General features: G+C 40.2%; 1 protein-coding gene and 1 long non-coding RNA gene across 2 annotated transcripts in view; one reads left to right on the top strand and one right to left on the bottom strand.

Annotated features, from left to right (window-relative positions):
* The window catches only part of LOC148188311 (uncharacterized), a 103,556-nt gene that overhangs the window by 12,893 nt on the left and 62,973 nt on the right, over positions 1 to 27,690 (top strand). The window lies entirely within an intron of this gene.
* The window catches only part of rftn1b (raftlin, lipid raft linker 1b), a 140,255-nt gene that overhangs the window by 8,303 nt on the left and 104,262 nt on the right, over positions 1 to 27,690 (bottom strand). Inside the window, exons 7-9 of the mRNA XM_042490029.2 lie at positions 21,735 to 21,853; positions 6,703 to 6,806; positions 200 to 275 (exon numbers count right to left, since the gene is read on the bottom strand). Coding sequence (XP_042345963.2) covers positions 200 to 275; positions 6,703 to 6,806; positions 21,735 to 21,853 — 299 coding nt within the window. The remainder of the gene's footprint in view (positions 1 to 199; positions 276 to 6,702; positions 6,807 to 21,734; positions 21,854 to 27,690) is intronic.

A 27,690-nucleotide genomic window follows, 5' to 3' on the forward strand; every position in this document is an offset into this window, starting at 1 on the left:
TCAAAGAGAAAAGACTTGGACCAAATTTGTCCAGCACTGTGTGTGTTTGTCTACTTAAAACAAAAGCAGCTGTGGAATTGGAGGTGGCAAAAGGTGATGTTGGCCTTGGATATATGGTGAGCTGGTGATGCAGCGACTGGTGGGAGACCCCACATCCACTTTAGCCAAGAAATACAAAGAGGAATGCGAGGTCGTGTACCTTAGATTCCCTCCTCTTTCGGCCCAAGACGGGTCTCTGCAGGAAAACAATCTGTTTGGTGGACAAACTTCCATCACTGAAAGAGGAGGACAGAGAGAAAGAGAGAAAGGGAAAGAAAGAAAGGAGAGGACATCAGCTGAAAATGCTTGCAGTTCACCAAGAAAGTTTATTTCTTTAACTAAACATTTTTTACATTTTTGGCACTAGTTTATTTAAAGGTTCAGTGTGTAACATTTAGAGATATTTAGTGACATCTAGCAGTGATTATTACAGGTTGCAAACAGCTGAAACTTCTCAGAATTTCTACAGTGTTAATTCTTTAGGAGCTACTTTATCGGCTGAGGTTTCATGTTACAAATCAGTGTTTTTCTAAAGCTTTTTGGCATATTGGAGATGGTCAGTTTGCCCTTGACATTCTAATGTGTACTCATCTTTTTTCTCTTATAACTCATTTTCACTGGGAGCTGAATGATCCAGAGGTCTCTTACTCTCCAAAACAAATGGGACCCGGTGATTTAAACCAGTAAAATCACTGAATAAAGCAGTTTCATGTTACAAATCATTGCATGCAGTTGGGCTTCCAACAATGGTGCAAATGCAAATTGCTGTTCCTCGAGCCAGTGATTGGTATGTCTATATATGGGCTCCTGTAGAAACATGGCGTTGCAACATGGCAATCTTCATAGAATATATAGATATAAACAGCTCATTCTAAGGTTATTTTCAGGTAGTTATGCATTAAAGAAAACATTATATGATATTTCTTTTTTGCCAGTAACCCCAGTGAACACTGAACCTTGAAGAAATGCTTCAACATAAAATGAGAATACGAGATGGAAATAAGCTTTTCTCTCTTGTTTTTCAACATTTTAACATTTAAAGAACAATGTTACAAACAATGACAGATTCTTCATAATTTATGAATTTCTTTTGCTTGAAAAATTGCTGCCGAACTCCAAGATAAATATGTATAATTCATCTGAGCTGGGATAACACAGATTGATCCCCACTCTGTCTGACCTTCCATCAAGATAGTCGAACGATTGCTGCTCACCGCTCATGCTTCACACTCTTATCTGACAGTTTAAGGATATGGGCTCGCATTTGTGGCCCATCCTCTTCACTGCTGTCGTCTGTCAGTGTCATTTCCTCCCTTATGTTTGAGCCGTGCAAAGAAAGATTACACATGCAAAGAAGTCGATTTGAAGTTCGCCTGAATGTCTGTGTGCGACTTGTGAGCATCTTTAACTTCTCAGAACATGTATTTTTATTCTCTTCCTCAATGCTCCCCCAAACATAATCCCCCATCCCATGCACATGTCACACTCCTGTGTTCTGAGAAGGATAATCTGCACAAGGACTTGTGCTGACAGATTAATCATGGTAAGAAATGCAGATTCATTTCTGAGTGGGCTTCTTGTCTCTCACACTCGCTCCCGCTCCTTCGTCTGCTCGTCTTCGTCATTCACAGCTCTTTTTATAGTCCAGCATTCGCTTTCCAACTCGGTTTTACCTCTCTGCCTTTATCTCCTGTGGCAGCCACATTTTTGACAGTTTTATTGTTTGTTTCTGCTTTATTCCTCCTATTTATCTTTTGCTATTATTGGACACGACTTAAAAGGAGATATGTTGTCCTGTACTGCTATCTGACACAAGTCCAATAACACATGCACACGCGCGCACACACAAATGTTAGGTGCTGTCTAAAGTTAAGCTGCCAGCTCAACCTTGCACATGAGGAAAGATGGCAGGTTTATGATTGCTGCAGAACCCTAAAAGCCTGCTACAAATCTCGCCTTTCTCAACATCAAATGGACTTGAGACTCCTCCAGCAGAAGGCTTACTATCTAAACCATCCAAAGCCCACCACAACTTCTTTTTTTTCCATTACCTTCTTCCTTCCACCATTTATCCATAAGCTATTTTCGAGGCTGTCAAGAATGCTGGACGGCTTCCTGGCAAATCAAAGCTGAAAACTAACCCGAATTCCCAGCAAAAGCCCCAACCCATTAAGCCAGAGAGGAGTGGATGGCTTAGAAAATTACAGGCCTTTACTGAACCTGCTCTTGGCTGTCAGTGTCAGGCGCACTTTTATAACTAGAAGCCACATATAACAGCACTGACCCGTGTCTGTCTGTGGGTGAATGTACCTGTTGGCAGCTTCATCAATAGAGAATAAAAGTCTACTGCACACCTCTGCTGCAAACTACCACCTCCAATAAAAAACAACAACTTGACAAATAAAATGCTGTGCTCAAAAAACACAAATCTTCCTTCCAAAAATAGTAAGATTAAAGGTTCCTTATCTTAAACATTTAAATCTTAAATCTTTTTTTTATTATAAAGCGGGTGTTGGTGTTATATGAGCAGGGCTGGCCGATAAAACAATAACTATCTGAATATAATTTTCGTCGATAGTGATATAATAAATGTTTGATAAATTAAACCACCCGTACGTCCATAGAGCGGAGCGAAAATGCATCCAAAATGCCAGTTAACACCCGCCATTAATCAGGAGGAAGAGGAAGGAAAAGAAGTAGTAGAAGAAGAAGAAGACCAGGAGACGTCACGCAACACTGAATCCATTAAATATACACCTCTGACTGAGTGTATGCAGATATGTTCAGGCAGACCATGTGAGAAAAATCATTATCTTTATCACATTATCTTTAGCTTATTTTTCATGAAATAAATATTGCTCTAAATGTGATTAAAAAGTGACTTTGAAAAATTTGCACAGATTTAAATTTATGTTTTAGAGCTAAATGTGGAGAAATGTTGCTGTTACTTTCAGAGTGCACAATTTTACAATCTGCACTCCATAATAAAATGATACCTTTGAGACGCTAATGCAGTGTTAATCAACCTGCAGTCGAATCTGGCCCCCAATAGGGTGCCAGGTGAGCCCCCAGCAATTTTCAAATTCACAGTAAAAATAAATTGATTCACACTGGAATTTTTTGTTGTAATTTTTACATACATAAGATGCCAGAGTGCATAAAAAAGCATCAAAATACAGCTAAAAGTGTTAGCAGAGGATCCTGCATCCCTTAAATCCTAGAAATGCCCTTGCGTATATGCACGGGGCTGCTGGGAATGGCCCCTTGTCTCCTGTCATTTTGTAAAAGTGGCCCCCAGGCAAGGCAAGTTAAGTATCCCTGCTCTAATGTATATTTTGATCACTATTTAGCAAATTTAGATAATTAACTAATTCATCTGAACCTTCTTGTTTCCCTGTCGTTTGTTCACTCGTTCCATTGTTAATGTAGAGAAATTCACATTTACTGTAGTTAATGGCTCTAAAATGTAATTACCATCTACATTAATTGAATGCAGCGAACAGGAATGCATGCTCCGAGACAACTACATGAATTAATGTTGTGTGGAGAAGCTGCCGAGCACCAGTTAGCATTAATTTCAGACGCGGCTGAGATCACTGACACTTATCCGACCCCTCCAGATGAAGTGCAGTCTGCAAGCCCCTCAGACTACAAAAAAGGGCGCATTTGCAAATTTGCTGTTTAAAAATGAAGGAGTTAACAGCACAAAAACAAGTGTAATGAGTATTGCTAATCTGAAATAGATCATCAACCATTATTTCGGCGCGCGAAATGTTTTCAAGGCAGGGAGAGAAATGAGCTCCGTGTTGTACTGTATCTAGGCCGACTCTGATTAATTAGCCATGTTGGGCTGTTGTGTTGTGGCATTTTGAGGGAGAGGAAAGAGGGAGGGAAGGTAGAAAAAAAAACACAAAGGATGAAAATAGAGAGGTAATTAATCAGCTATGCTGTGAAAGAGCAGTAAACATGACCAGCTGAGGTGGGGGCAGAGCAAACAATCGGTCAGTGCACTGATGGAAATACTGCATGTGCACTTCATCAGTTTGACACCACGTTATATTAAAGAATAGCTTCACATTTTTCAAGTCTGTCTTAAAACAATACGTATATGCCTGTATTTATATACAAATTGCCATTGGCTGCTGTAATCATTTGTCCAGTCCAGACAGGCAGCATAGAAATCTCTTGGGACAGCGATTTTATTGTTTGGATGGGGGACAAAATTCTCGTTATGTCCAAAAATGCATTAAATTAAGCAACAAACCAGGTAGGGATCCTCCAAATTTATGCCCTTTTTAATGTGAAATTCCTTCTTTGTTGTTTCTTTTCTAGACTGTCTCCTGTAGAGGGGCAGGAATTCGGCATTAATATGTCAGATCCTCCTGAACTGAAGTTATTCTTGCGTCATTTTGACCGACAGTATCATAAATATTCTGTCCTAACCTTTCATGACCCGCCGTTTTAATTTGAATTTTTTAATTATCATACATTATAGGAAACTGTATTTCCCTGTCAACAATACGTGAAGCAGATGATTTTTAACCCTCTCTTGACTCCTTGCTGCCACTTGCTTGCCCCAGCGTTAAGTGTCTGATGAACATTATCACAATTTTACAGCTGGTCTGTACTTTAGTGAATCCAGTTTCACACTCGCTTCAACCGAATATACATATGTTTATACCGTGATAACTAATATACTCAATCAGATCATTAGTGTCAAACATAATTTGATGGCATTTAAAGCATAAACATCTCTATTCAATGTTGAAGGCTATTGAAATATTGCCTTTTTTTATTCAGCATGAGAGGTTTCTAAGACTGGTCTGAGGAGACTCAGCCTCACTGGAGAGACGTATTCAACTGATACGTTATCAACATGTTGAAGAACAAGTTGTGTCTTGGAGTGAAGCTCATTGAGGGAGCCTGAAGAACATGCAAGGCCTTTGACCATAAGCGGATGTACACTCATTCAGCAGCCATGAGTGATGAGTCAGCACAGGCTTAGCTGAGGAACCGTTAAATTTAAGTGGAGAGATTTTCCACCAACAATCAGAGCTGCTGCTTTTAAACTTTCCCAGCTGCATGCTCGCCTCGAAGCTCAGCTTTAAATTGGCTCAGATTTAGGTCAATTTTTTTGAAAAGCCGTCATATTTCTTTGAACAATAACTTGAAAAGACGAGGTGTGTGTGTTGTAACTTCTACGGTTTTCACAGGGATACTGTGGCATACACACTCTGGGTGTCTGCTACAAGTTTATAATATCTGTGGATTTTAAGTTGTACAATAACTTTTCACACACACAAGTTTTTCAGCCTCACATTTCTTAAGAAACACTTTGTAGTTCTTGTGTGAACTTCAGAGCCGCCTCCTTACAACAAAACTAAAAGATGGCTGTAGTGACCTAATTTTTATTCACAGAACTTTTGACAAAAAGAAATGTATATGTATTCTTTGTTAACAATGCAGTGACACCCATGAGACCACTATCTCTGGTCCCTTTGAAACGAGAAGTCAACTAAGTGATGTTAATAGCAACATATTGTGCTAGTATGTGTGGCATACTACACAGTGAACTATGACTCATGACCTGACATTATCAGTAACAAACACACTTTTTTAAAGCCAAATCATGATGCTTTTTTCTAAACCTCACCAAGTATATCTGTTGCCTAACGCTAAAGAAGTAAACCTAAACCTAAAGTTATTCAGTTCGGGTGTGGGTTCTCGCAAATTTAACTGTGTATTTTATTTTATTTTATTTTATTTTATTTTATTTTATTTTATTTTGATGTATTTTATTTTTTATAAATCAAACTGGCATCTCTTTTGTGTAAATGGCAGGAGTTTTATTGGCTTCATGAGAGGTGATATAGGGATGGGGAGGCCGTGTGACAAAAGGAGAGGGGCTGTAAAGAAACATGTCAGCTTTTAGCTTCTAATAAATGTTTAATGTATAAAAATATGTACTGAAATAAACAAAATATAGCATTTTTTTTTCTCTTACAGTAGAAATTCCTGTGTTTATGAAGGCTCGGGCCCCAAACTGCTACCTTGGTTCGGGCTCGGACAGAAACTGTGCGGGTTCATGTAGAATCGGGCTGATCAGAGCTCTAATCTTTATGAAATAATAAAGTAAACTTTATATCTACAGTAAACGTAACTAAAGTCTATTAGTTACATTTATCTTCTTTTTTAAATGCAGTTGGTTCTCTAGATTTTTTTCAGCAAGATCACTTTGTCAGATTTTTGTGTATGTCTTACTGTATTCTATTTCATTCACTCTTGTAAATTGTAGCAGATTTTTTAATCTTTTCTAATCTAATCATGTTTACTTTTTAAAATCCTATTTACATGTATCTTTTTAATGAAGACATCTAAATGAGTTACATATATAAGATAAAAAGTACATGTGTACATAAGTATTACCCTGCAGGAAATAGGAGACACATGAACCATCTGTGGTCAGCTAAAATTAATCAGAAGCCACATGATAAGTTGAATGGAGATTTTTTATGTGCTCTAATTGTTGTTTGTAAGCACTTTGGTAAAAAGTAAGACAACAGCTTGCAGTTGCTGCTGTTGCAATTCCACCCGATTGCCAACAGGTGTCGTTAGAGGTCAGATTACATTACGTCCCTTTAGTAGTCAGATGAGGGTCATTACCTGTTAGTCTTGATTACAGGAGTTGGCAGCACACAGGTGAGCCTCCATCCATACGTGGCCAGGGACTGTAGCAGAGGAACATAATCCGCCTTTACCTGCAAACCCTGTGGAGAAAATAAGATGTCCATGACAACCTGCAATCAACCCAAACAACCTGGAACCTACACAAAATCCCCCTCCTGCTCAGCTTGAGCACCACGCACACAGCACAATGGACAGTATGGATTCATATTATGTAGCTGAGTGCATTCACTGCTCTGATTACAGCTGTGAAGCATCAAGGTATGGGACGCAATCAAGCGCTGTTAGCATCACTTCAAATCTCAGTTAAGAAAATAACCTCCCCTCTCAGAAATGATGGCTTTAACAGGATGAATGTGCGCTGACTGAGAGGCGGTTTTCTAAAGCAAAGTACACAGGAAAGAATACAAACTAAGACATAAATCAACTGCTGCAGAAGCTCCCTGGTTGCTATGAGTCAACATGGCAACCATCTCTGTTCATGACAAGCATTTGTCAGAGCAGTAAGTCCTTGAGCAAATAGACTGCTCATGTGAAACTGCTCACTTTGTAAACATTTTACTGCTGTTTGCGCTATTAAAATACCATCATTGTCTCAATGACAGATTTAAATTCGAGAATGGACAAAACACAAACATTTATATGCTTATTTTGACTCAGGGACAAGGAGCCTGTTGGTGATTCAAACTGAAATACACACAGATTACTGAGTGTTCTTTCAAAACACACACACACACACGCTCCGTTTGGAAAGGAAGTGTGCGTGTGGTTTGCTGTTATTGTCATGATAGGCACCTGCTGAAAATGAGAAACCTCAACACGTGCCAGTCAGAATGCTAGTACCAACGGCAATGTAGGCATTTGCATGCACACACACACACACACACACACACACACACACACACACACACACACACACACACACACACACCACACACACATGCACAGAGCTGCCGGTTATTAAGAGACATAAAGGGACAGCTCCATATTCTCCAAAACAATTCTGAAGTTTTGGACTGTGCAAAAATAAAAATAATGTGAAAGACAAAGAAATAAATTGGTCAATTGCAGAAGTGGGACCAAGTTATGTTTTGCAAGTCACAAGTCTTTGCACTTAAGTCCCAAGTCCTGGTCCCAAACAAGTCATAATGCACTCCTCACCAAATTTAATGCCATCAACGGAGTAATAACATTAGCTAAGCATTAGCTTGCTAAAATTAGCCTCAACTTATTATGTTTTGGGTTTTTTTGCAGCTTCATGAAGTTTTTGCAACTCCAACTGCAGTTTTTGACCTGCGCGTTTTGCATGCTGCAAATCTTTTCTCTTTTTTTGACCACAGCACAGTTTTTCTACGCAAACAAAATCATCTTTGGTATTATTTTTGTCCAACTGACATTCAGTAAAGTTATTTCAGTTTTTCATATTTCTCTTCTGTAGCTTAACTGGATGCTGTAGCATTGGTTCAAACAATCAGGAAAATAAGTCTGGACTCATCGTTAGTTAACCCAAGAAATTAAGTGAAATTAATATAATAATTCGTTGTACACATAAAATTAAATAACATATTTTTTCATCCAAGTCGAACTGCAAGTCTTTTTAACTTTGTTGAGTCAAAAGTAATCAAGTTGTGACTCAAGTCCACACTGCTGGTCTTACACATATTTCAATTACAAAATTCCATCCAAATGAATCAATTAATTCTAACTTAAACCAAAAAATACCATTAACAAATACAATCATATGTTGTAACTGGCAATGTCATGTTATGTACTTAATGTATAGTTATGTGGGTTAGTTTAGGACGGTAAAGTTATGTATATCAGGTTCAGGAAAAGAAACATGGTTGGGCGTTGTCACATTCAATGTAAAGTTATGGACGTAACATGACAATATGAAGATGTACCTTAAAATAACTCAAAGATACTTAAGAGTCACTTTGTTTCACACAGTAATTCAAAGTTCACTTGGTTTAAAATGTGTTAGGGTTATGTTAGTCTTTTGGACTGAAGCTCTTTCTGTTCTTTCTTCACTACTTTAAGCGCATTGGTCACTGATCACAGCTGTCGCAATTATGTTTGAATTACCAGCTCATGATTATGTGGGTGATATACAAATTCTGGTGTATTACGTTTGGCAGATATATTTACAAACAGTGGTGAGAACAGCCTGCATCAACATATTTGTAATGCATAGAATTTATATTCAGTAAAAAGTAAATTCAATTAAATCTATGAACTATAGTCACACACATTATCGTTATCTATTCATCTCAGATGTATTTGATTTAATTATATAAATGGTACATTGTTGATTTATATTTGAATTACCTGATTTGATCTGATGGAATTTACATGTAATTGAAATATGTAAACCTGACGCAAGAGGCCAAATGATTTCATTGAGTGCAAGAGTAAAATAAAAGCCGTTACATATATTTACATAAATTCCAGACCGTTACACACAGCAGTGCGGTATGAGTGCAGCTATGAGTCAGTAAGGCAGTGAACATGAAGACAACTTTAGTCTATTCATAGTACACCGATCAACTGTACAAGAAACGAGACCTGAGAATACATCACACCTACACACGCCACATTAGCCTTCACTGTACTGTGAACTGTGAAAACCTTCTTCTAATCTAATTAAAGCTGCACCAGCCCAGGTTTTCATGCAGATGTACACGCACCTTCGTCAGCTAACAGAGAGGCCGCCGTAGAAAACTGTCCCCTTTTGTCCCTGAGGGAGCCACACCACACATTCATGGAAATCCAGTGACACATAAAAATACAAAAGCAAAGCCTTGAAACCTTTGGTATCCTCTCTTTTTTTCTTTTTAATGTAGAAAGTGCAGACCAGAAAAGCTTTTATTATAGTAACCAGGGTGCTTGGTGATCTTGTCTTGTTTTATGCTCTTACCAGTTTTCTAAGTTATGTGTGTAATGTTTCAACACATTTCTTCACGCTCAGCTCTACACAGAATTATCAACTCTCTGAAAGTTTCTATATTTACTGTATTTTTAAAGCATTTATGTTATTGGAAATAACATTTTAAAGGGTCAGTTTCCTCACATCGCATGATATTGTAACACATTTTGTGGGAGGGGGATAAATTATTGTGGTATAAATATGAAGCTGTTGAGATGGATGACTTGTGACAATGTGTGGCAGAATTGGTTCTGTTTGTTTGACATATAAAAGAAGAAAAGGAGGTTATTGTACATGCTGCTTATAGTGCTGTGTTTCTGTGTCGTGTAAAGTGCAGTTATAAATGACTGTACACTTTATATCTGGGGTATAATATCAGTATATTCCAGTAAAATAAAGACGTAGGTTATCACGTGTGAATGCACTTGCAGCTGCAGGGGTTAATTCCTAAATTATGAGCACTGGACCTGTGCGAATAGGGCTACGTTTTCTTTTTAAGATGTTTTCCTTGTTTTTCTTTAGAATATTATTTTTTTTTTTTTTGCATTTTCGCTAAAATTGATTGGATTGTTTGTATCAGCAAACGTCCCTTCTTTATCAAAAAAATGTAAGTGAAGGATCCCTCCAACCCCCGACAAAGGTCTTTCCAAAGCCTCGAATGTCCTAAAGTCCCCCAAATGTCTTAAAATTGTAGAAATGTCCTAAAATCCCAGAAATGTCCCAAAATCCTAGAAACATTCCAAATACCCAAAATGTCCTGAAATCCTAAAAATGTCCTAAAATCCTAGAAACATCCCAAATCCTCAAAATGTCCTTAAATCCTAGAAGCTTCCTAAAATCCTAGAAATGTCCCAAAATCCTAGGATTGACTTAAAATCCTAAAAACAGCCTAAAAATCCAAGAAATGTCCTTAAATCCTAGAAACAAATGTGGAGCTGCTGCGACTAGCCCCTGGCCTCCTGTCATTTTGCAAAGGTGGCCCCTAAGCAAAACAAGTTGAGTATCCCTAACAGTAGTATTACAATAACTACAGCTGTTGCTGTAACTCCTGCAATCGTTGTAACTACCACAGAAGCTACTACTACAAAAACTGCAAATAGTATAACTGTAAATACTGCTTTTCCTTGAGCTGTAACTGCTCAATCGATTGCAGATTCTGCTGTGACTATAAAGTACTTTTCTTCTACTAAAACCTTTAAAACCCCAAAAACTTCTGCATCAGGGTCCAGTGGGTGGTCACAGAGAGAATAAAGAGTGAGAGCATTTCTGAGACAGTGAGAGGTTGATCAGCATGCAGTGCTCATTGTCTGCCATGAGACAGACCTCAAGTCAAAACACTTAAACCCACTCCACCACACAACGCCTCATTTTTCTTCCACAGAGCCGTATTGACCGGGATGACAGAACACGCACAAACAGACCTAAAGCAGTCACATATCAAGTTGTAGGTTGCAAAGAGCTAATCGTTAGAATACAAGACACTGCTCCAGACATTATTTACACAAGCATTACTTTCTAAATTCCTACAGGGAGCGGCGCATCTACATTTTTTCGGGGGTTTATGTTGGAACCACTCCCAGAAACAAGCTCTCGTTCAAAGCCTGCCCTGAAAGTAAATTGAGAAATAATTTTTCTGTAATGGCTTGCTGTTCTTTGGAGTAGGTGAGAGTTAATCACAGTCCCCGGAGTCTGGCTCCCCTCTCTGCCTGACTTATTATGCAGGGCCACCTCGCTGCATCAGCACTCTGGCACCAACCTGTGAGCCTAAAAAACAAAGTAATCACGACACCATCTTTGTCTGTGATGCTATCTGAGTGACTATAAAGAAGGACCACACGGTACGAGGAGCTGCAGTTTAACCGCCTCGGTTAAAGCTGCTTTAAATTAAATCCAGGTTTTTCCTGAGATCATCTCGTCACACCGATAAACACATTTGTAGCTCGGAGCGGCGCAGTCCAACCACCTTGCTAAAGGGCATCTTAGCAGGAAGAGGAGAATATGTCAGGCACCTTCACTATCACAGTTTCCAGCTGATAACGCGAGCTGAAACAACTGCTGAGGCAACGACACACATCTTACCTGAACGTTTCTGATGCTAAACCTCGCTATCATATTTTAGAGTAGGCATGAAGGGTGTTTGGGAGCTTGAGCCCACACTCTTAGAAAAAAAGGTTTCAAAAACGTTCATCCTAAAGGGCTGAGGTTCTACACAGAAACGTTTTAATAAATCATTTTTTGAAGAAAGGGCTCTCTGTAAGACTAAGTCCCATTAAGAACTAAAAACATAATTAGTGGGGGGGGATCTATAGATAATGTTATCAATAACTATTTTTAGAGCCCCCCTGGGTTAGTTCTAGATGAAACCTTTGGAAAAGGAAGTCTTCTCTGTAAACTTCCTGGGTGCACTCTAGTTGAAACTATAGCATAAAAAAGATTCTCAGTAGAACCCCTTTGGTGGGCTTTGAAACCCTTGTTAATTTGAAAGGGTTCTCAGTAGAACCCCTGGGTGTGTTTCCGATGAAACCTTTGGAATTTGAAAAGGTTCTCGGTAGAATCTCCTTGGAGGGTTCTAGATGAAACCCTTTGGATTATAAATGGGTTTTAAGTAGAACCGCCGGGTGTGTTCTTGTTAGCACTCATAAAAGATGGAAATTTTCTGGCTAGCACTCCCAGAAAAGGTTCTGTGTGGAACCATTAAACTGTAGAAGGTTTCTCTGTAAATCACTCACAGGGGGTTCTGGGTAGAACCTCACTAGTGGCTCTAGGTATGTTTATGTAAGGTTTTTATAATATCCTTCTGGAAGGGCTCCATAATAAAAGGTTCTACATGAACCAACAAGGCTTTTCTCATGGGAACAAGCCGAAGAACCCTACATGGTTCCAGTTAGCACCTTTATTTCTGTGAGTGTAGGACAGTTTGTTTTGAGGCGGAGGAGGGTGCAGCTGCAGGTCAGCTGGAGGTTCAGAGTGCACTCTGAGAGAAACACCAGTGTATTGTTTTTCTTCAAACCCCCTCCACCAACTCTGCAGGGTAGACATAACAAACCATAATTTCTGTTTTGCAGCAGCTCTGAATGCAGCTGTAATTTTGCAGACCACCGGGGTCAACAGGTTCTGCAGACACAGTCCAGTAATGATGAAGCAAATACCTTTAAAAAAGGGCATTCAGATGCTCCTGATAGGCACGCTCAACCTGGAGCGTTGTCACAGCAACAGAAAACTCAGCATCCTCTGTGTTGCAAAGCCTAGAATAACCTCTTCGGCTGTTTCAAAAGCATTCAAAAATAAATACCTAATATTTGTGTTATTTTGTGACACATTTTTCTCACTGTTACATCTGATCGTACCTTTTCTTGCTTTAGACAATATATCGGCTTATTGATCAGAAATGATCCATGCCTCCTGTGTGCTCGATGTTTCCTTCCCTCCCAAGGACATCTACTCACCATCGTTTTCTTGCTTAAAATGTTAATTTTTCAGCGGTAATACAGCCAATTTAAGAGATCCAAACTTTCGACTTTTACGAGGCATTAGTCTACCATCCAGTCAAGACTAAACTATGCAGCCTGATAACAAAGGATGAGGTAGTTAGAAAAACAAAAGCTCAGCCAGTCGTTTCTGTTCCTCCTGTTCTGTCAGTGAAAACTTTTATCATCGACTTTTTAAGGGGGAAGAAAAATATTAGTATGTGATGATTGAGACTGATGACTGAGATGGGGGTTCTGAGACAGATCACTAGACAAATCAACTTAAAAACAGCAGCCATAATTACTTTAATTTAGAAAAGAAGAGAGGGCTCAGAGCCAAATCCTGACAGTGGAGCCCAGAGGTCCTCCCTCCGCTGCAGCTTTGTTAAATTAGCCTGCTGGCTAGTTAAGAAGAAACATCTATGTTTTTTTGTTTTTTTTTTTACTGAGCTGCCTCTTCTAACCACAACCTACTTTAGAGAGGAGAGGAACACGAGATGAAGACAAGCCAGTTTCTGTGTCATGCTAACCTCAATTTGGGCTCAAATCTGCGTCCTTACACAGTTCACTTTTGCTCATTACTCAAATTCAGATACTTAACTTAAGTAAAAGTGCCAGTACAACAATGTAAAATGCTCTTTTACTTGCGAAAATCCTGCATTAAAAATAAAGTTAACATATTATTATTATTACTACTACAATGTACTCAAAGGCTTAAAAGTAAAAGTACTAGTTGTACAGAAAAGGGACCCTGTGACTGATATATTTTTATGTATTACCTCATAAGATTGTTATGAGTTTGTAAGCAGAACTTTTCAGGACCTGAAGCTCCAAAAGGTCACGAGACACCCCTAGATTTTTATTTTTATTTTTTTTTAGAAAAGCTGTAAAAGTGAAAGTCTAATACACATTTGTATTTATTTATTTCACTTTTATATAATCCATTTTTTGTGAATTATTAGAAACATTTGACCTCTTGAGGCCTCAGACTGTTTTATAATTGAAACTTGAAACGTGTTGTCATCTGACGCCGTCTGGTCATGTTGCGGTTGGACGCGGAAGGTGGCTTTTGGTGTCATGCTCGTACGCCGAAATCACTGATAGAGCAGAGCTATTTAACAAGTTGAGAGTGAGAACAGGCTGGATCAACAGATCAAATATCCGCCTCAGGACTCAAACTCTAACTAAAAACTAACTTATATTATAAAGTAATATTTCCCTCTGGAGTAGAAGTAAAACGTAGGATAAAAGGATAAAAGGAATTTTACTTCTACTATACTTGTGTAAATGTTATTATCTGCTAAGCCTCTCCTCTTTCAGGTGCATGTTATTACTTGTTTCCTATACCTTACTACGCCCGATAAACAACTACCCCCTCCAAACCAAAACCTCTCCCTCCACCCCGGATCTATCAGCATCATCGTCACGTTGTCTGACAGAGCGGGCGCGATCTCTCACTCGCAGGGACAGTGCAAATTACTCTGCCTCTATCTAGGTCACCTCTTCTTTCACCTCAGTCAGAGAGGATAGAGATATCATGGACAGGCGATACATGTTAACCACCGGCGCTCTGCACAGCACGGCAGGCCACACTGCTTACACAGACACAAAAAAACACATCAGAAATCATGTACTGTACGTTGCATAATGCACCAGGTTTGATGTTAGGAAAAAAAAACACAAATCTGCATCCTGTTGTTCTTTGCATCAACCGCTGAAGTGATTCCAGTGAACCCAGAGGAAGACGCTCTGTTGGTGGCTTTTGTATGAACCTGATTTCAAGATGATAGAAGCGACTGAACACACACATGCGATGCGTTCACGTGCGTGTGCCACTGTCCTTGTCTACGTCTTAAACTATTTCTTCAAAGCGTCCTCCCTGCCATACCGATGCTGTGATGTGAGGCCTTAATCCCATTTCTTTAGTTTGTGAAGACTGTGAAGTGCCGCTCTTCAAAGCCGAGGATGCAAGTGAATTCTGGAAATGAGTGACAACAGTGTCAGCGCTGTTAAGCTCCTTTCACTTGCTTTGACTTTGGACTGCCATTTTTTAAATTTGAACTCCACTGATATTAACTTTTCAGGTGTCTTTCTGCAGACACTCACCCACTCTCTAAACTCTCCATGCAGTTTTTCTGGTTTGTCTTTCGGGTTGCGAGTTGTCGAGATCAAGGAGCGAACAAGTGTGTGACATCAAACTGCAGGGCTTGAAGTGGTTGAGAGAACGTTTTACTTCCTGACAATCACGTTCTTGTATCTATGTGCAGACAGTACATGCTCAAAAAGCTATAAATTTGAGAAAATAAAGCATACAGCTCCTTATTAAATCTGCTACTCAACTGAAGCCGGAGAGAAAACAGTTATTTCAACTTTAAATCATTTTGTGAACAGCAAACTCATAAAACAACAGTTATTTTTTATGTTCAATCTGCGCTAATAATATCCATAAACAGCTTTTCTTTTGGTAACCAGGGAGTTACTTCGCAATCTGTCTTGCTTTCTGCTCTTACCATTCTTCTAAGTTATGCATAAAGCACTGCAGTCTTTTTCTTCTGGATTTTTTTTTCTTTCTGGAGTTTTTTTTCAGTAGTACAGCAGTAGAGCTTAGCTGCATCTCTGCTGTACCTAATTAGAGTAACAAACACCCATGCCAGTATTATTGCTCTGGTAAGGAATATTTTAAAGGGTCAGTAAGTAAAAGAAAAACAAACAAACAGAAAGCTTTTTCCTCCAGTGGCCTTTGCAGGATAATTTTAGTTTTATGTGCTGAGGTTTGGACATTTGTGCTGCCACCCAGAAATGGAGGTTAAATCCATGAAATCCATTCACCTTCTTTTTGCATAGGGGAAATATTTAATACACCAAGATTATATGCATGGCTACATGCCACTGTAGGTGTAAGTGTAAGGATCTGTTTAAACCAAAGCATTTTTTCTGAGGTCTTTCTGAGGTTTTTAAAATTCTTTGCAATGGCAGTAGTGCTACGGATTTTTTTTGCTATACAAGGGCATAAGTTTGTTTCAAATTAGGAGGCTTGGATACAAATAAAAATTTAAAAAAACAATCAAACCCTCATTTTCCTGTATTCTGGGTCAGTTTTATGCAGTAATTAGTGTCTTTTCTGGATTAATTTATTGTGCTAATGGCTTTAATTTTGACAAAGTAAAAGTCCAGTGCTAGCTTTCATATTTTTATTGGGGTTGGAGGACGAATGCACATCCTCTATAGTAAATACCTATATATCAGTAATACTGAGGGGAGGGGGGGGCATGTGTCACCCTTGAAATCAACACCTATGATGCTATACTACTATAGACTATATAGACAATTATTTTGGCTTGGTTTTTTGGGTCTTAGGAATTTACATCCATGTCCATTCCTAAATTATGTATTTACATACATAATTTAGGAATTACACCCCCACGGTTGTCTTTCATGGTGTGTATTTACATGCGATAAGCAAAGTCTGTATTTTACTTGAATTTACAGACGTTATGCTTCAGTTTCAGCCCTGGAGGTTTCCTCTTGTACACTACAGACACCAACAGCATAATGTATATTTTGTGCCTAAAGCTGCATGTTTGGATTTTTTTTTCTTCTGATTGCCAAGGGTTAAAAAATGTTCAACTTTGCGAAATCTGTCTTCCAACTTAACTATATAGAAGTATAATCACTACGGTGCTCATTTAAAAGAGTACTTTACCTATTTAGCATTGCACTATCACTGTCACACTCACAATGAACATTTTAAAGAGCAGCAGAACCAGTGATACTGCTGTTTTTTTTCCTCTCATTGCTTCTTTTCACATTGTGGCACCAAGATTACCCACAATGCAACTTATCTGCAGACAGCTTGGTATGTTATGCTAGTAGTGAGTATTGTAGCCTCAAGCGGCGGCTAGCCTCCAGCAGAAATGAAGAGCGGGCTGCAGAGGTCTGTTAAACTCTTTGAAGCTTATACTTACATAAAGTAAAATATTCAAACTGGGGATGTTTTTGAAAGCTGCACCGTGACATCAGATAGAGATATTCTACATGTCTGTGCACAGTTTAATAAACATTTCCCCTTTGGCATGACATGTTAGATATATTTGTAAGATTTTAGTGTGATCTTGGGAATTCAAAATAAACCTTGTTGCAATGCATTCAATTGTGATAATGGACCAACTGCTGTGTCGAGCAGAGTTGAAGTGGCTAATGGTGCTATAAACAACATATTAGGAGGAAGGTATGAAAAAGAGCTTCTAAGAAACATCAGGCTCCTCAAAGACATCAGCTGTGCTCAGGTGAATATCTGTTCATCTTTTAATAAAATACATGGATGTTTTTGTGACTTGGATGCTCCTTCACTGTTTTATCAGGATACACAAAGACAAAACAAACACCCTCCTGCTAATGCACTTTGTTCCACTTGATAAAGAAATTCTGCTGCTGCAGCTCATGGCGAGCAAACATATTAAGACCAACCCTCGCTGAGGTCTCAAGGAGACCATGTTTTGTTTGCTCCTTAAAACTCTGCGATTGGAGAGAGGGCTTTCAGTACATTAGTTTCAAGGCAGCTCCTGTATTGATTTCCCCACAGGACACGAGAGATGCGAAGCTGGTCCTAATTGGAGTTTCATAGCAGAGACCCTTGATGAGTTATTCATTTGGAGCTCTCCACCACCTTCCATATGGTTCCTATTCAGGTCATTGTCACATTCAGGCGACTGCTGAATCAAATGTATTCAGCACATCTGTTAAAAATCTTAGTTGTTTTGCTTTTCATGATAAAGCTGTAAAAAATGTCCGTATCAGCTCTTCAGCACTGATGGCACTATGGAGCCTAATCCATGCGGAGCAGCTTGCACATACATATGCTTATTTCTATTGATTGTCATTTTTTTCATTTCATTGTTGTTGTGCTGTTTTTCTTCCTCTTTGTTCTGCTGTCATTTAGTAGAAGTGGTTTTCTTGGCACTTAGATCTTAGTTTGTCAGTTTGGCATTTATTTTTGTTTCTTGTTTTCTTGTTCAATTTCTCTCTATGATTTCTTCTGAAGTCAAATTTTTGACCCATGGGATTTTGTTTGTCTCATGCAACATCTGATTTGTTGGCTTTTTATCATGATACTTCAATGCTTTTTAAAAATAATCCCTGTCCTATTACACTTGGGTGGTATGACAGTATTACAATTTAGCAGGGTATTTAGAAATCCTGATGTTTGACAATACTGTCATAAATACAGGAGCTCCTCTTTCTATTAAAGTCATTGTATGTAGTGCACAGCACGCACCACCAGAGCTCAGTCTCTGGTCTCTACTGGTGGAACAGTCAGCTGAGCTGAAAGACACAGCGACACCAAGTGGTGGAAGGAGAAGTTACAGGACTGTAAACAGCCAGTGGCCAGCAATGGTAGTGAGAGGATGTGGGGAATAATAGCATGTTTTTTACATCTTATTCCATAAATTAAGGATTGATTTAATCCAATCCAGAGCTGGTGATTGTTTGAACAGTGGATTTACTTACTGGGTTACAAACAAAAATAAACAAAGATGGTTTGGTTGAGATTTATTCTGTGTCTATGTCAGATTTGAATGAAGTGTGTTTTATGATGCAGTTGAATTTCTCTATTTGATAAGGTAAACTGGTCTGAGTATATTACTTTTCTTATCATTTTGTGGGTTTCTTTTGCATATTCATTAGTCCGAAAGTAGAAAGAAAGTAGTGCATTCGTGGTCGGGTAGGGGTGGGGTTAGCTGCCTAACCCCCCCCCAAGAACTCCAGAGCTTTCAAACACCACATATATTCTGTATTTAACATATCATTATAAAGTAAAATAGTTTCTCAGTTTTATAAACGGTATTATGCATCTGTATTCACAAATAAACTGCTGTGCTGCAGCTCATCACCATGCACTCTGCTGCTTCGCAAACACCTGTAGATCTGACGCCATTTGAAACTCATCACTTTTCACATGCAAATCTTCTGATTAGTTGTTACTCATTTATAAATGGAACAATTAGAAACTACTTTTTTCCCACTTCAGTGATGAATAGCCACCGTCCCTGAGATGATACACCCCCACTTGACGACAATATAAATGATTGCTTGCCCTCAGTGAAACAGCTTGTTTTCCTCTTCTTCTCTGAGCGTCATACATCCAAACCACCTGTTAGACTTTTAGATAAATACAACTGTAAAGCACCAGGGAGAAAAGAGGATGACGCATATGAAGAAGAAGAAGAAGAAGAAGAAGAAGAAAAAAACTCATGCAATCAATATTCTGCCTTATTTTTCATTGTAATTATCCTGGCACAGAAACAATAATGAGCTGTGAGGATACTTTGCATATCAATTTTAGGTAGTTATCACAATGAATGGGGATGATGTGGGGCCCTGATCACCCTTTGTGAAAGAGTGTGTTGTCAATCTGATTTGGCATGGTGCAGATTGCTCGGGTGAAACGGTTTTTGATAAAGTCCCAGTGGAAGAGTTGATTGGATCTCCTGGAACGCTGGGTGTCGGTTCAGCGTCATTCTCTGTTGACGTTTCTGAGGAAGCCTTGAGATCCATTAAGCTGTAACACTATTACCATTCATCTCAGAGGAGGGCCGGCTCTGCTGCTGCTGTCAGACAACCACGGGAGGCTTTTTTTTATTGGCACATGTGGCCATCAGCAGTGGGCTGGACAATCAGAGAGCCACATTTGGGGGACAAAAGTCTCCTTTCACACTTGGACAGCCACAGGCCGCAAAAAAGTCTAAATTCAATTACGGAGATAGCATCGACAAACACGCACAGACACACAAACTCATCCACACATGCACATACGGCTGCATGCACAAACATGTATACACGCAGACACACATGAATGGCAACGAAATGGCCGCAAACCCTTCAACTCTAGACAGAAATCAATTTCCAACTTGGAACTTGTGCTGAGGAGAGACGCTAATCGGTGGGCAGATAAGGGCTTGTTTGCTCCTGATAAGACAAGCAGCCACGACACATGTCCCATAAATTGAGATTTGCCAGATTTGCCTTTGGGGTTGTGGGGGGAAAGGGTGCCTGTAGAGTGAGGAGGGGCTGTAAGGGCACAATGTACGAGTGACAACTGATTTCAGTGCAAGACAAACGACTCTGCAAGAGGATTTTGGCTCATAGCAGGATTGGGCAACATGGATTACATAGATCATTAAATACAACAATATCAGTAGGTGGGTTTCCGTTACAGAGTTGCACAAAACTTCAGCGATATTTTTTGAAATGTGGATGAAACAATATTGCGAGATGACTGCGTTTCCATTGAGTGAGGTTATGGGACTTTTCTTGCGATGTTATGCGCCTTTTCTCCTCTTGTGATAACATCATTGTTTATATTTGACATGTGCTCTCTGTTGAGCAATATTTTTTCAGAAATGCGAATATATTTCCACACTGCAGATTAATTTCCGAGTAAATAATGTTATCATCGTCATTTTTCCGCATGATTGGCCGTTTAGGTAAGCACACGAGAACACAAACATAAGGAAGTAAACTAACAGCTGAAGGTAAGAGGGAGGTCTAAACAAACTTGTTATATAAGGTAAGTTTGTTTTTATTTATACATTGAGCTTTAAACAAAAATGTTTCCTAAGGGCTTGTGTTGTTGACTGGTGCACAGTTAATATGTTTTGTTCTTTCAGTATAAGGTTTGGTTGTTAATGTGCTTACTAGCGCCGTGGCGGTCTTCCAATCCCCTTTCTGAATGATGATTACAGACCTCTCATGCAGATGCAGAACATACGTGCTTGTTGGCTGTCTGTTTGGTGTGTTTTTTTTTTTAAACTTTCTGGCTGAGACACGAAAATGTGAGGGCGACGCAGCAGGGGGCTTTCATCGCCGCCTCTACAGTCATTATTTGCTCCTTGAAAAGTTGTCGCATTGGTGTACACTAACCGGTTTTCAGAACGTTGCAGAGTTTTAACTCGTCTCGTTGTGACTCTTTGGTCTGAACAGGGCTTTTGTCTCTGAACTTCGCTGGAGGGATAAACACTATTCTTCTAAAAGATATTACCTCATTTGGTGTGTTGATGTGGTGGAGAGCGCTGTTTAACACGTCATTTCGTTTAGCGTCGTCTCTCCTTCGTGTTTATTTGGGTTGAGATGTGGTGACTGCGAAGGCCACAGCTTATGATTCACATCATTTTCATTCTCATCAAACCATTCAGTGAGCCCTTGTGCCCTGTACAAAAGCATCTGCCTTTCTGCTAATTAATTCAGGTTTAACTTTTAATTAACAACTGGTAGATCAAGATATGGCTGCTGATTTTAGGTCTGTAGTGAGACACTCTGGTCTCTTGTCTCCTGCATGGTACTACACACTTATTCACCACCCCAAACTCTACACGCTTGACTTTACTCCTCATCCACATAGGTCACTCCGCTCCTCTCACTGGAACTGAACGCTGTAAATCCTGAGGTGTATAATCGTCTAATATGTAATTTGGATGTGTAATTCCTTGGATACTAAGCTGCTTTAATTACAAATAGCCTGGAATCAGTCATTTGGACTGCAGAATTATTTTATGCAACCTTTTAGACAAGAGTACAAAAGCCCATGACACTTTAAGGAAAAGAAAAATTTCTCCACTCACGTTAATGACGGTCCACTGCTCCACTACGATGGCATCGTATGTCGGGGTGGCAGCGTTTTGCTCGCCCTCGCTCGCCTCCTGAAAGATGAAGACACTTTCCACCGACTTAGGCAGCATATCTGCGGAAAAGGAGAGAAAAAACCCAGCCGTGAAAAGAGTATTTACTGGATGGAGCATGTCTGTCTTGTCTCTGCGGCTCCGTTAGGCCCTCCAGGCCAGAGGAAATGGAATGATATCACTCAGCCACATTCACACACAACCCCTTTATTACATAGCCAGTGGTGTGGGCCATTTGTATGAGCAATGTGTGCTTATACATTATGCAGGGAGACAGTGTAAAAGAAAAGGAGCAGGTATTCCCCTTCTGGGATGTTAAAAAAGAAGAGGAGACATTATGCGCTACATCAGTGGGTTTTCAAGACCCGCAGCCCTGCTGGTTTTCATGCTCGACAGCTAAACAAAGGCTAATTACAGCTGGGAAACAAGGCGAGTGCAGTAGCTGATAGGACTCAGAGAACCAGGAGTGAATGCCACCACTTAAAAAAAAAGATGGACAGATTTTAGTGAGGGCAAAATGTAGCCACTGATTAAAAGTTAGTCGATATGGCATTAAAGCATTAAAGCAGTGTGCTCACGGCCCACAGGCCAAATCTGGTCCCTTATAGGATGCCGGGTGCTCCCCCAACCATTTTCCAATTCACAGTAAAACATAAAATGATTCACATAGGGAACTTCTACTTCTACTTTTAGTACACACAAGGTGCTAAAGTGCATAAAACAGCATCAAACTAGAGCTTGCTTATCAAAAAGAGGTGCCAGTGGAAGATCCCTGCACCCCACAACAGGCCCTAAATAAACCACTAATGTCCTGAAATCGTAGATATGTCCTAAATTACTAAAAGTGTCCTAAAATTCTGGAAATACCCCAAAATTTGTGAAATGTCCTAAAATCCTAAACACATCCTAAAACCAGAGAAATGTCACTAAAATCTTAGAAACATCCTGAAGTCCAAGAAATGGCCCTAAAATCCTAGAAATGTCCTAGACATGTCCTAAAATTCGAAAATGTTCTAAATTCCAAGAAATGTCCTTAAATCTCAAAAACTTCTCAACCTGAGAAATGTCCTAAAATCCTAGAAAAATCCCTAAAATCCTATAAACATCCTACAATCTTAGAAGTGTCCTAGAATCCTAGAAATGTCTTAAAACGTAGAAATGTCTAAAAATCCTAGAAATGTCCTAAATCTTAGATGTCCTAGAAAAATAGAAAAATCCTACAAATGTCCAAAAATCCTAGAAATGTCCTAAATCTTGGATGTCCTAGAAAAATAGAAAAATCCTACAAATGTCCTAAAATCCTAGAAACGTCTTCAAACCTTTAAAATGCCATGAAATTCTAAAAACATCTAAAATTCCTAGATATGTCCTGAAATCCTAGAAACATGTATAGGGCTGTTACAACTGGACAGTGGCCTTCTGTCATTTTCCAAAAGTATCCTTCAAGCAAAGCAGGTTGAGTATCCCTGCACTAAAGCATAAATCCTTTTGATAAGCCTGCATAATTCACCTTAAAAAGACTCAAATTAAGTGAGCCACACAGAGACGTTGACGTTGATGCTTCAGGCCACTGGTGAGATTGTGTGCTGCTGACCAAATAGATTTTCTAAGCTTCTCTTCTGTTGGAAGCTAACAATCGCAGGATTGGCATCCGAGACATAACACCACACCGGCCCCTGTGAGCGGGGACCCCTCTCCACCCAACGTCTCTTGTTATTCATTTGATGCCGTGCACATTACGTGCAGTCACACACACACACAAACACATGGACACAATACGCGCCCCGTGGTCCAGTCTTCCCGGCTGGCCTGAGTGCTTTCTCATTACTCCCACACCATTTACACACTAATGCAGTTTGCCGAGGCCCAGGCAGCAATACGAGACACTCCACATTTCATTACTGGGCCCTAATAATAGGGGGATGAGAGGCGGCTGGAGAGCCCGTGGAGAGAGGGAGGGAGAGGAAAGATAGAAAGAGAAGGAGGGAGTGAGCAAGACAGTAGGAGAGATGGAGCAGAGGGATGACAGGCTCTTTTATTTCCCCTCCCTGAAAACCTATTTAGGACCCGTGCACGCTCAATTGAAGACATCTCTCAGACATCTACTCTCTCAATACAGACATTGTCGTTGTTCACCCCCATCCACCCTTTCCTCTACCTCCGCTCCCTCCATCCTCCCCCAGTTCAACGCTTCTCCGTCTCATTCGTCAGCCCCTTGGCACATAATTGGAAAGAAGCCTTTCCGGAAAATGCGAGGCGCCGAGGCCCACCATCGGTTCCCTGCCGGCGCGACAGGGATCACTCAGGTGAGATCGACACAGGGTTTCTGTCTCGGTGCTCTAGAGGGAGCAGCCTGTCTCTGGTGATAATGCAGACAGAGGCAGAGCCGAGCAGAGAGAGAGAGAGACAGGGAGAAGTGGATGAGAAGGAGTTGGTTGCTGGGGGCGTCAAGTCCGTCAGGGGAATGCACCGGTTGCGTGCACGAATAAACATTATCTTGCGCCTATTGACTGAGAGCTGAGCCGAGCAGCCGGCGGGCCGACTGAGAATAAGTTGTTTACACTTGCAAAAACCACCGTGCGCCCTCAGTAAAATTGCTCTCCATCCCCCCGTGACTCACACAGTCAAGGTCGCAGGGCGAGGCATGCAAATACAGTCGCACTAAAAACAGGGAGTGACAGCGCTGGGACTGAAAGACACAGAAGCAAACCAAAGGGAGAGAGTCAGATAGCTGGAGTGGCAGGGTGACAGAAAAGTGACACACAGCAGCTGAAATCAGCACCAAAATGACAGAGGAGAGGATCAGCGACAGACAGCCGGTGCACAGTGCTGACACACAGAGAGTGAAACTTAAAGTGTCGAGTTTGTAGTAGTTTTTGGTGTGTTGGTGTTTGAATGTAGATCTGAGTTCTTTGGCTGCACATATCAAGTCAGTTTGGAAGCGGTTTGTTCCTAATATTCACGGACATGTTCGCAAACCTGCTGTTGTTCATGGATTTCTCGCACACAGTGTTTGAAAGGAAGTTGTTAGCTTGAAGCTGTCAGCCTGGCCTCAGTATAGTTATTATTTCAGCTAAGGCTTCAACTGGTAATTATTTTCACAGTTATAATTCATCAATGAGGTACAGATTATTTTCTTTGTTAATTGTTTGCTCTGGTAATGATCAGAAAACTGAAAAGTGCTCATCACACTGAAGGTGATGTCTTAACATGTTTTGTTTTGTTCAAGCACCTGTCAAAAATGTCATTTACCGTCATGAAGCTAGAACCGTGAAGTGTTTGGTAGTTTTCATTGGAAAGTTGACTTCAATGATTAAAGGGAAAGCTCACCCAAAAAATGAAAATTCTGTCATTATCTACTCTCCCTCATGCCGATGAATAGTTGGATAAAGTTTTAAAGTTCACAAGAGACATTTCGTGGTTTTATTATGTATTTTTTTAACGTTTGAATCCAGGTAACTGTTGCTTCATTTTTTTGGGAGATGAGTGCAATGCCTGTTCCTCATGAAAATTTGGAAGTGTTTTGTGGACTTTAAAACTTCACCTGACTTCCCATCAGCATGAGGGTGAGTAGATAATGACTGAATTTTCATTTTTGGGTGAACTATCCTTTAAATTGATCTTCCAATCTAGTAACTGATTCATTTTCTGTCGATTGATGGTTGTTTTAAGTAGCTAAATCCCGTGAAACCACTGCCATGGCCCTTTAAATAACCATTCAGAGCATAAAGTTGTGTTACAATAAGCTATTTTTTTGGCTTTTTTCACCTTTATTTGAAAGGACAGAGTATATGTGTGAAAGGGGGAGAGAGAGGGGACCACATGCATGAAGGGCTGAGTTATAAATAATAATAACTTGGTTATTATTTCCATATTATTGAGTATGTAGCCCCTGTTCATGGGTGGTTTTACGATAAAGGAAAGCCCCAATAGTTAACTCTTCAGTATTGATATCAAGGTCTTTGGTCAAAAATATTAATATAAATTGACCATCCCAAATTCACAATTTGAGCATTTTTGTGCTCACTGCACTTTCACAGATCAGTGTATACTGTATGTGTTCACGTCCAGCTGTCGGCTGCCGAGCCGAAAAGTGACCCAGCCCAAGGTCACGTCTGCTGACATGATTTAAACATGTGTGCCAGGCGCTGCCTCAGAGAGCTGGAGACAGGCTGCTGACAGCTTATCTATATTTCAAACAGAATGAGTGGACACCCAGAGAGAGGGACAGAGAGAGACAGAGAAACAGAGACCAGGGCGTTTAATGTGTGTGCGTGTGGATTGGATGTGGCTCTTCCCTGCGGAGCCAAAGGTTTGGCAGCTGGCAGGCTCGTACCTGCAGGTTACCAGGCAGACTGTTGCTGGTAGAGAGGGAGCAGAGGATTGGTTACCGGAGGGTGTTTGCAAATGTGTATCATGTTTGTTGTGGTTTAAATTAGAGGTGAGCGATATATCAAATATACATCGAGGTATCACGGCTTGTTCAATGTGCGATATAACAATTGTCACATGGTTTTTATGAGCCACCAGCATGTAAGTTCCCTCACTCGCCACCTCTCACAGACACACAAACCAAGCAGCGCTTTTGCAGGGCTCCAGATAGTGACTATTTAGTCACATTTGCCACCACATTTTCAAAGTCACTGCTCATATGTTACAAGTCCAGCCATGTGCACAGCCCAGAGTGAACCAGGAGGTTGAGTGTGAAAAAATTTGCCTTCTTACAGCTGAGGAAGGGATTTGTCCTCCATCCGTGATAGGAATTACATGCACCGACAATTACACAGTGTTTTAACTTTTTAAAGTTTTTTACTCTTTTTAACATTGTGAAACTTAAAAGTAATTGCATTTTTGTGACTAAAGCTTATGTGGGAGTAATCATTTCCTCCACTAGACACAAAGGACTGAATTTCAGTGTGAAGAAAACAAAAACAAAATTCAACATCAGTAACTTTTGTGGATCATCGCCAACGCTGTCAAACTCTATGTTGGACTTGTGCCTGTTGATTTACCAATGTATAAGGATTATCCCAGAGCTCGTACGAATCTCACTAAACAAAAGGCACCCTTTCACTTTACAGACATTTGAACGCAGCAACTGTGAGCATGATGTACTTTTATATTCACTGAACTGCACTGTTTGAACTACCTGAGCTAAGTGAACACAGACCTGTCTTCTGACTGAATCCCAGAGACGGAGGAGACACATGCTGTGCTGTCAAAACCTGTCGTCACATAGAAACACATGCATGCATCCTGAAGACATGCACATACACAAACATGCACAAACATTGCAGTTCTAATTCCACCTCTCGTCAGCTTTTGTCTCAGAGAAACGCATGTGGTTTCCCTTCCCCAAATTTCTTTTCACAGAAAAAAAACCTTATTGGAATTTCATATCCCCTGTATATCTCTTGCTCTCTCTCTCCCTTGCTCTTTTTTCCTCCATTGGCTTTGCCCAAATTTAGAAACCAGTGAGGGCTGACTGTCATGCATATGAATAGCTCAATGTCTCACAACGGGGCTACAAATCCTCATTGTGGCTCTGGAGATAGCTTAAGCTATACAAGTAACAAAGGCAAACTCCCCGTCAACACCATTACTGTCAGTTCTCCAGTAAACAAACTGAACCCCCCACGCTGCTCCAGACTCCAGGGAGGGAGCGCCAACTTAACGTGTATTTTGTGCATGCGTGTAAATGGGTGTATGTGCGTGTCTTTTAAGGAAAACTGTACGTCGATGCATGTAGGCCTACTGTGCGTGTGTGTGTGTGTGTTTGCAGGCAGTGCCACAGTTAATATGAATCTTTAATGCGTGTCTTATGACAGTGGGGCCTGCGTGCAGCTCGGGATCAGTAAATTCAATATTACTATTGCACAGGCGAGGTCTCCACTCACTC

This window comes from Plectropomus leopardus, chromosome 11 (genome assembly GCF_026936395.1).
Source record: "Plectropomus leopardus strain MGB_pleo_1.0 chromosome 11, ASM2693639v1, whole genome shotgun sequence".
Taxonomy (NCBI): domain Eukaryota; kingdom Metazoa; phylum Chordata; class Actinopteri; order Perciformes; family Serranidae; genus Plectropomus; species Plectropomus leopardus.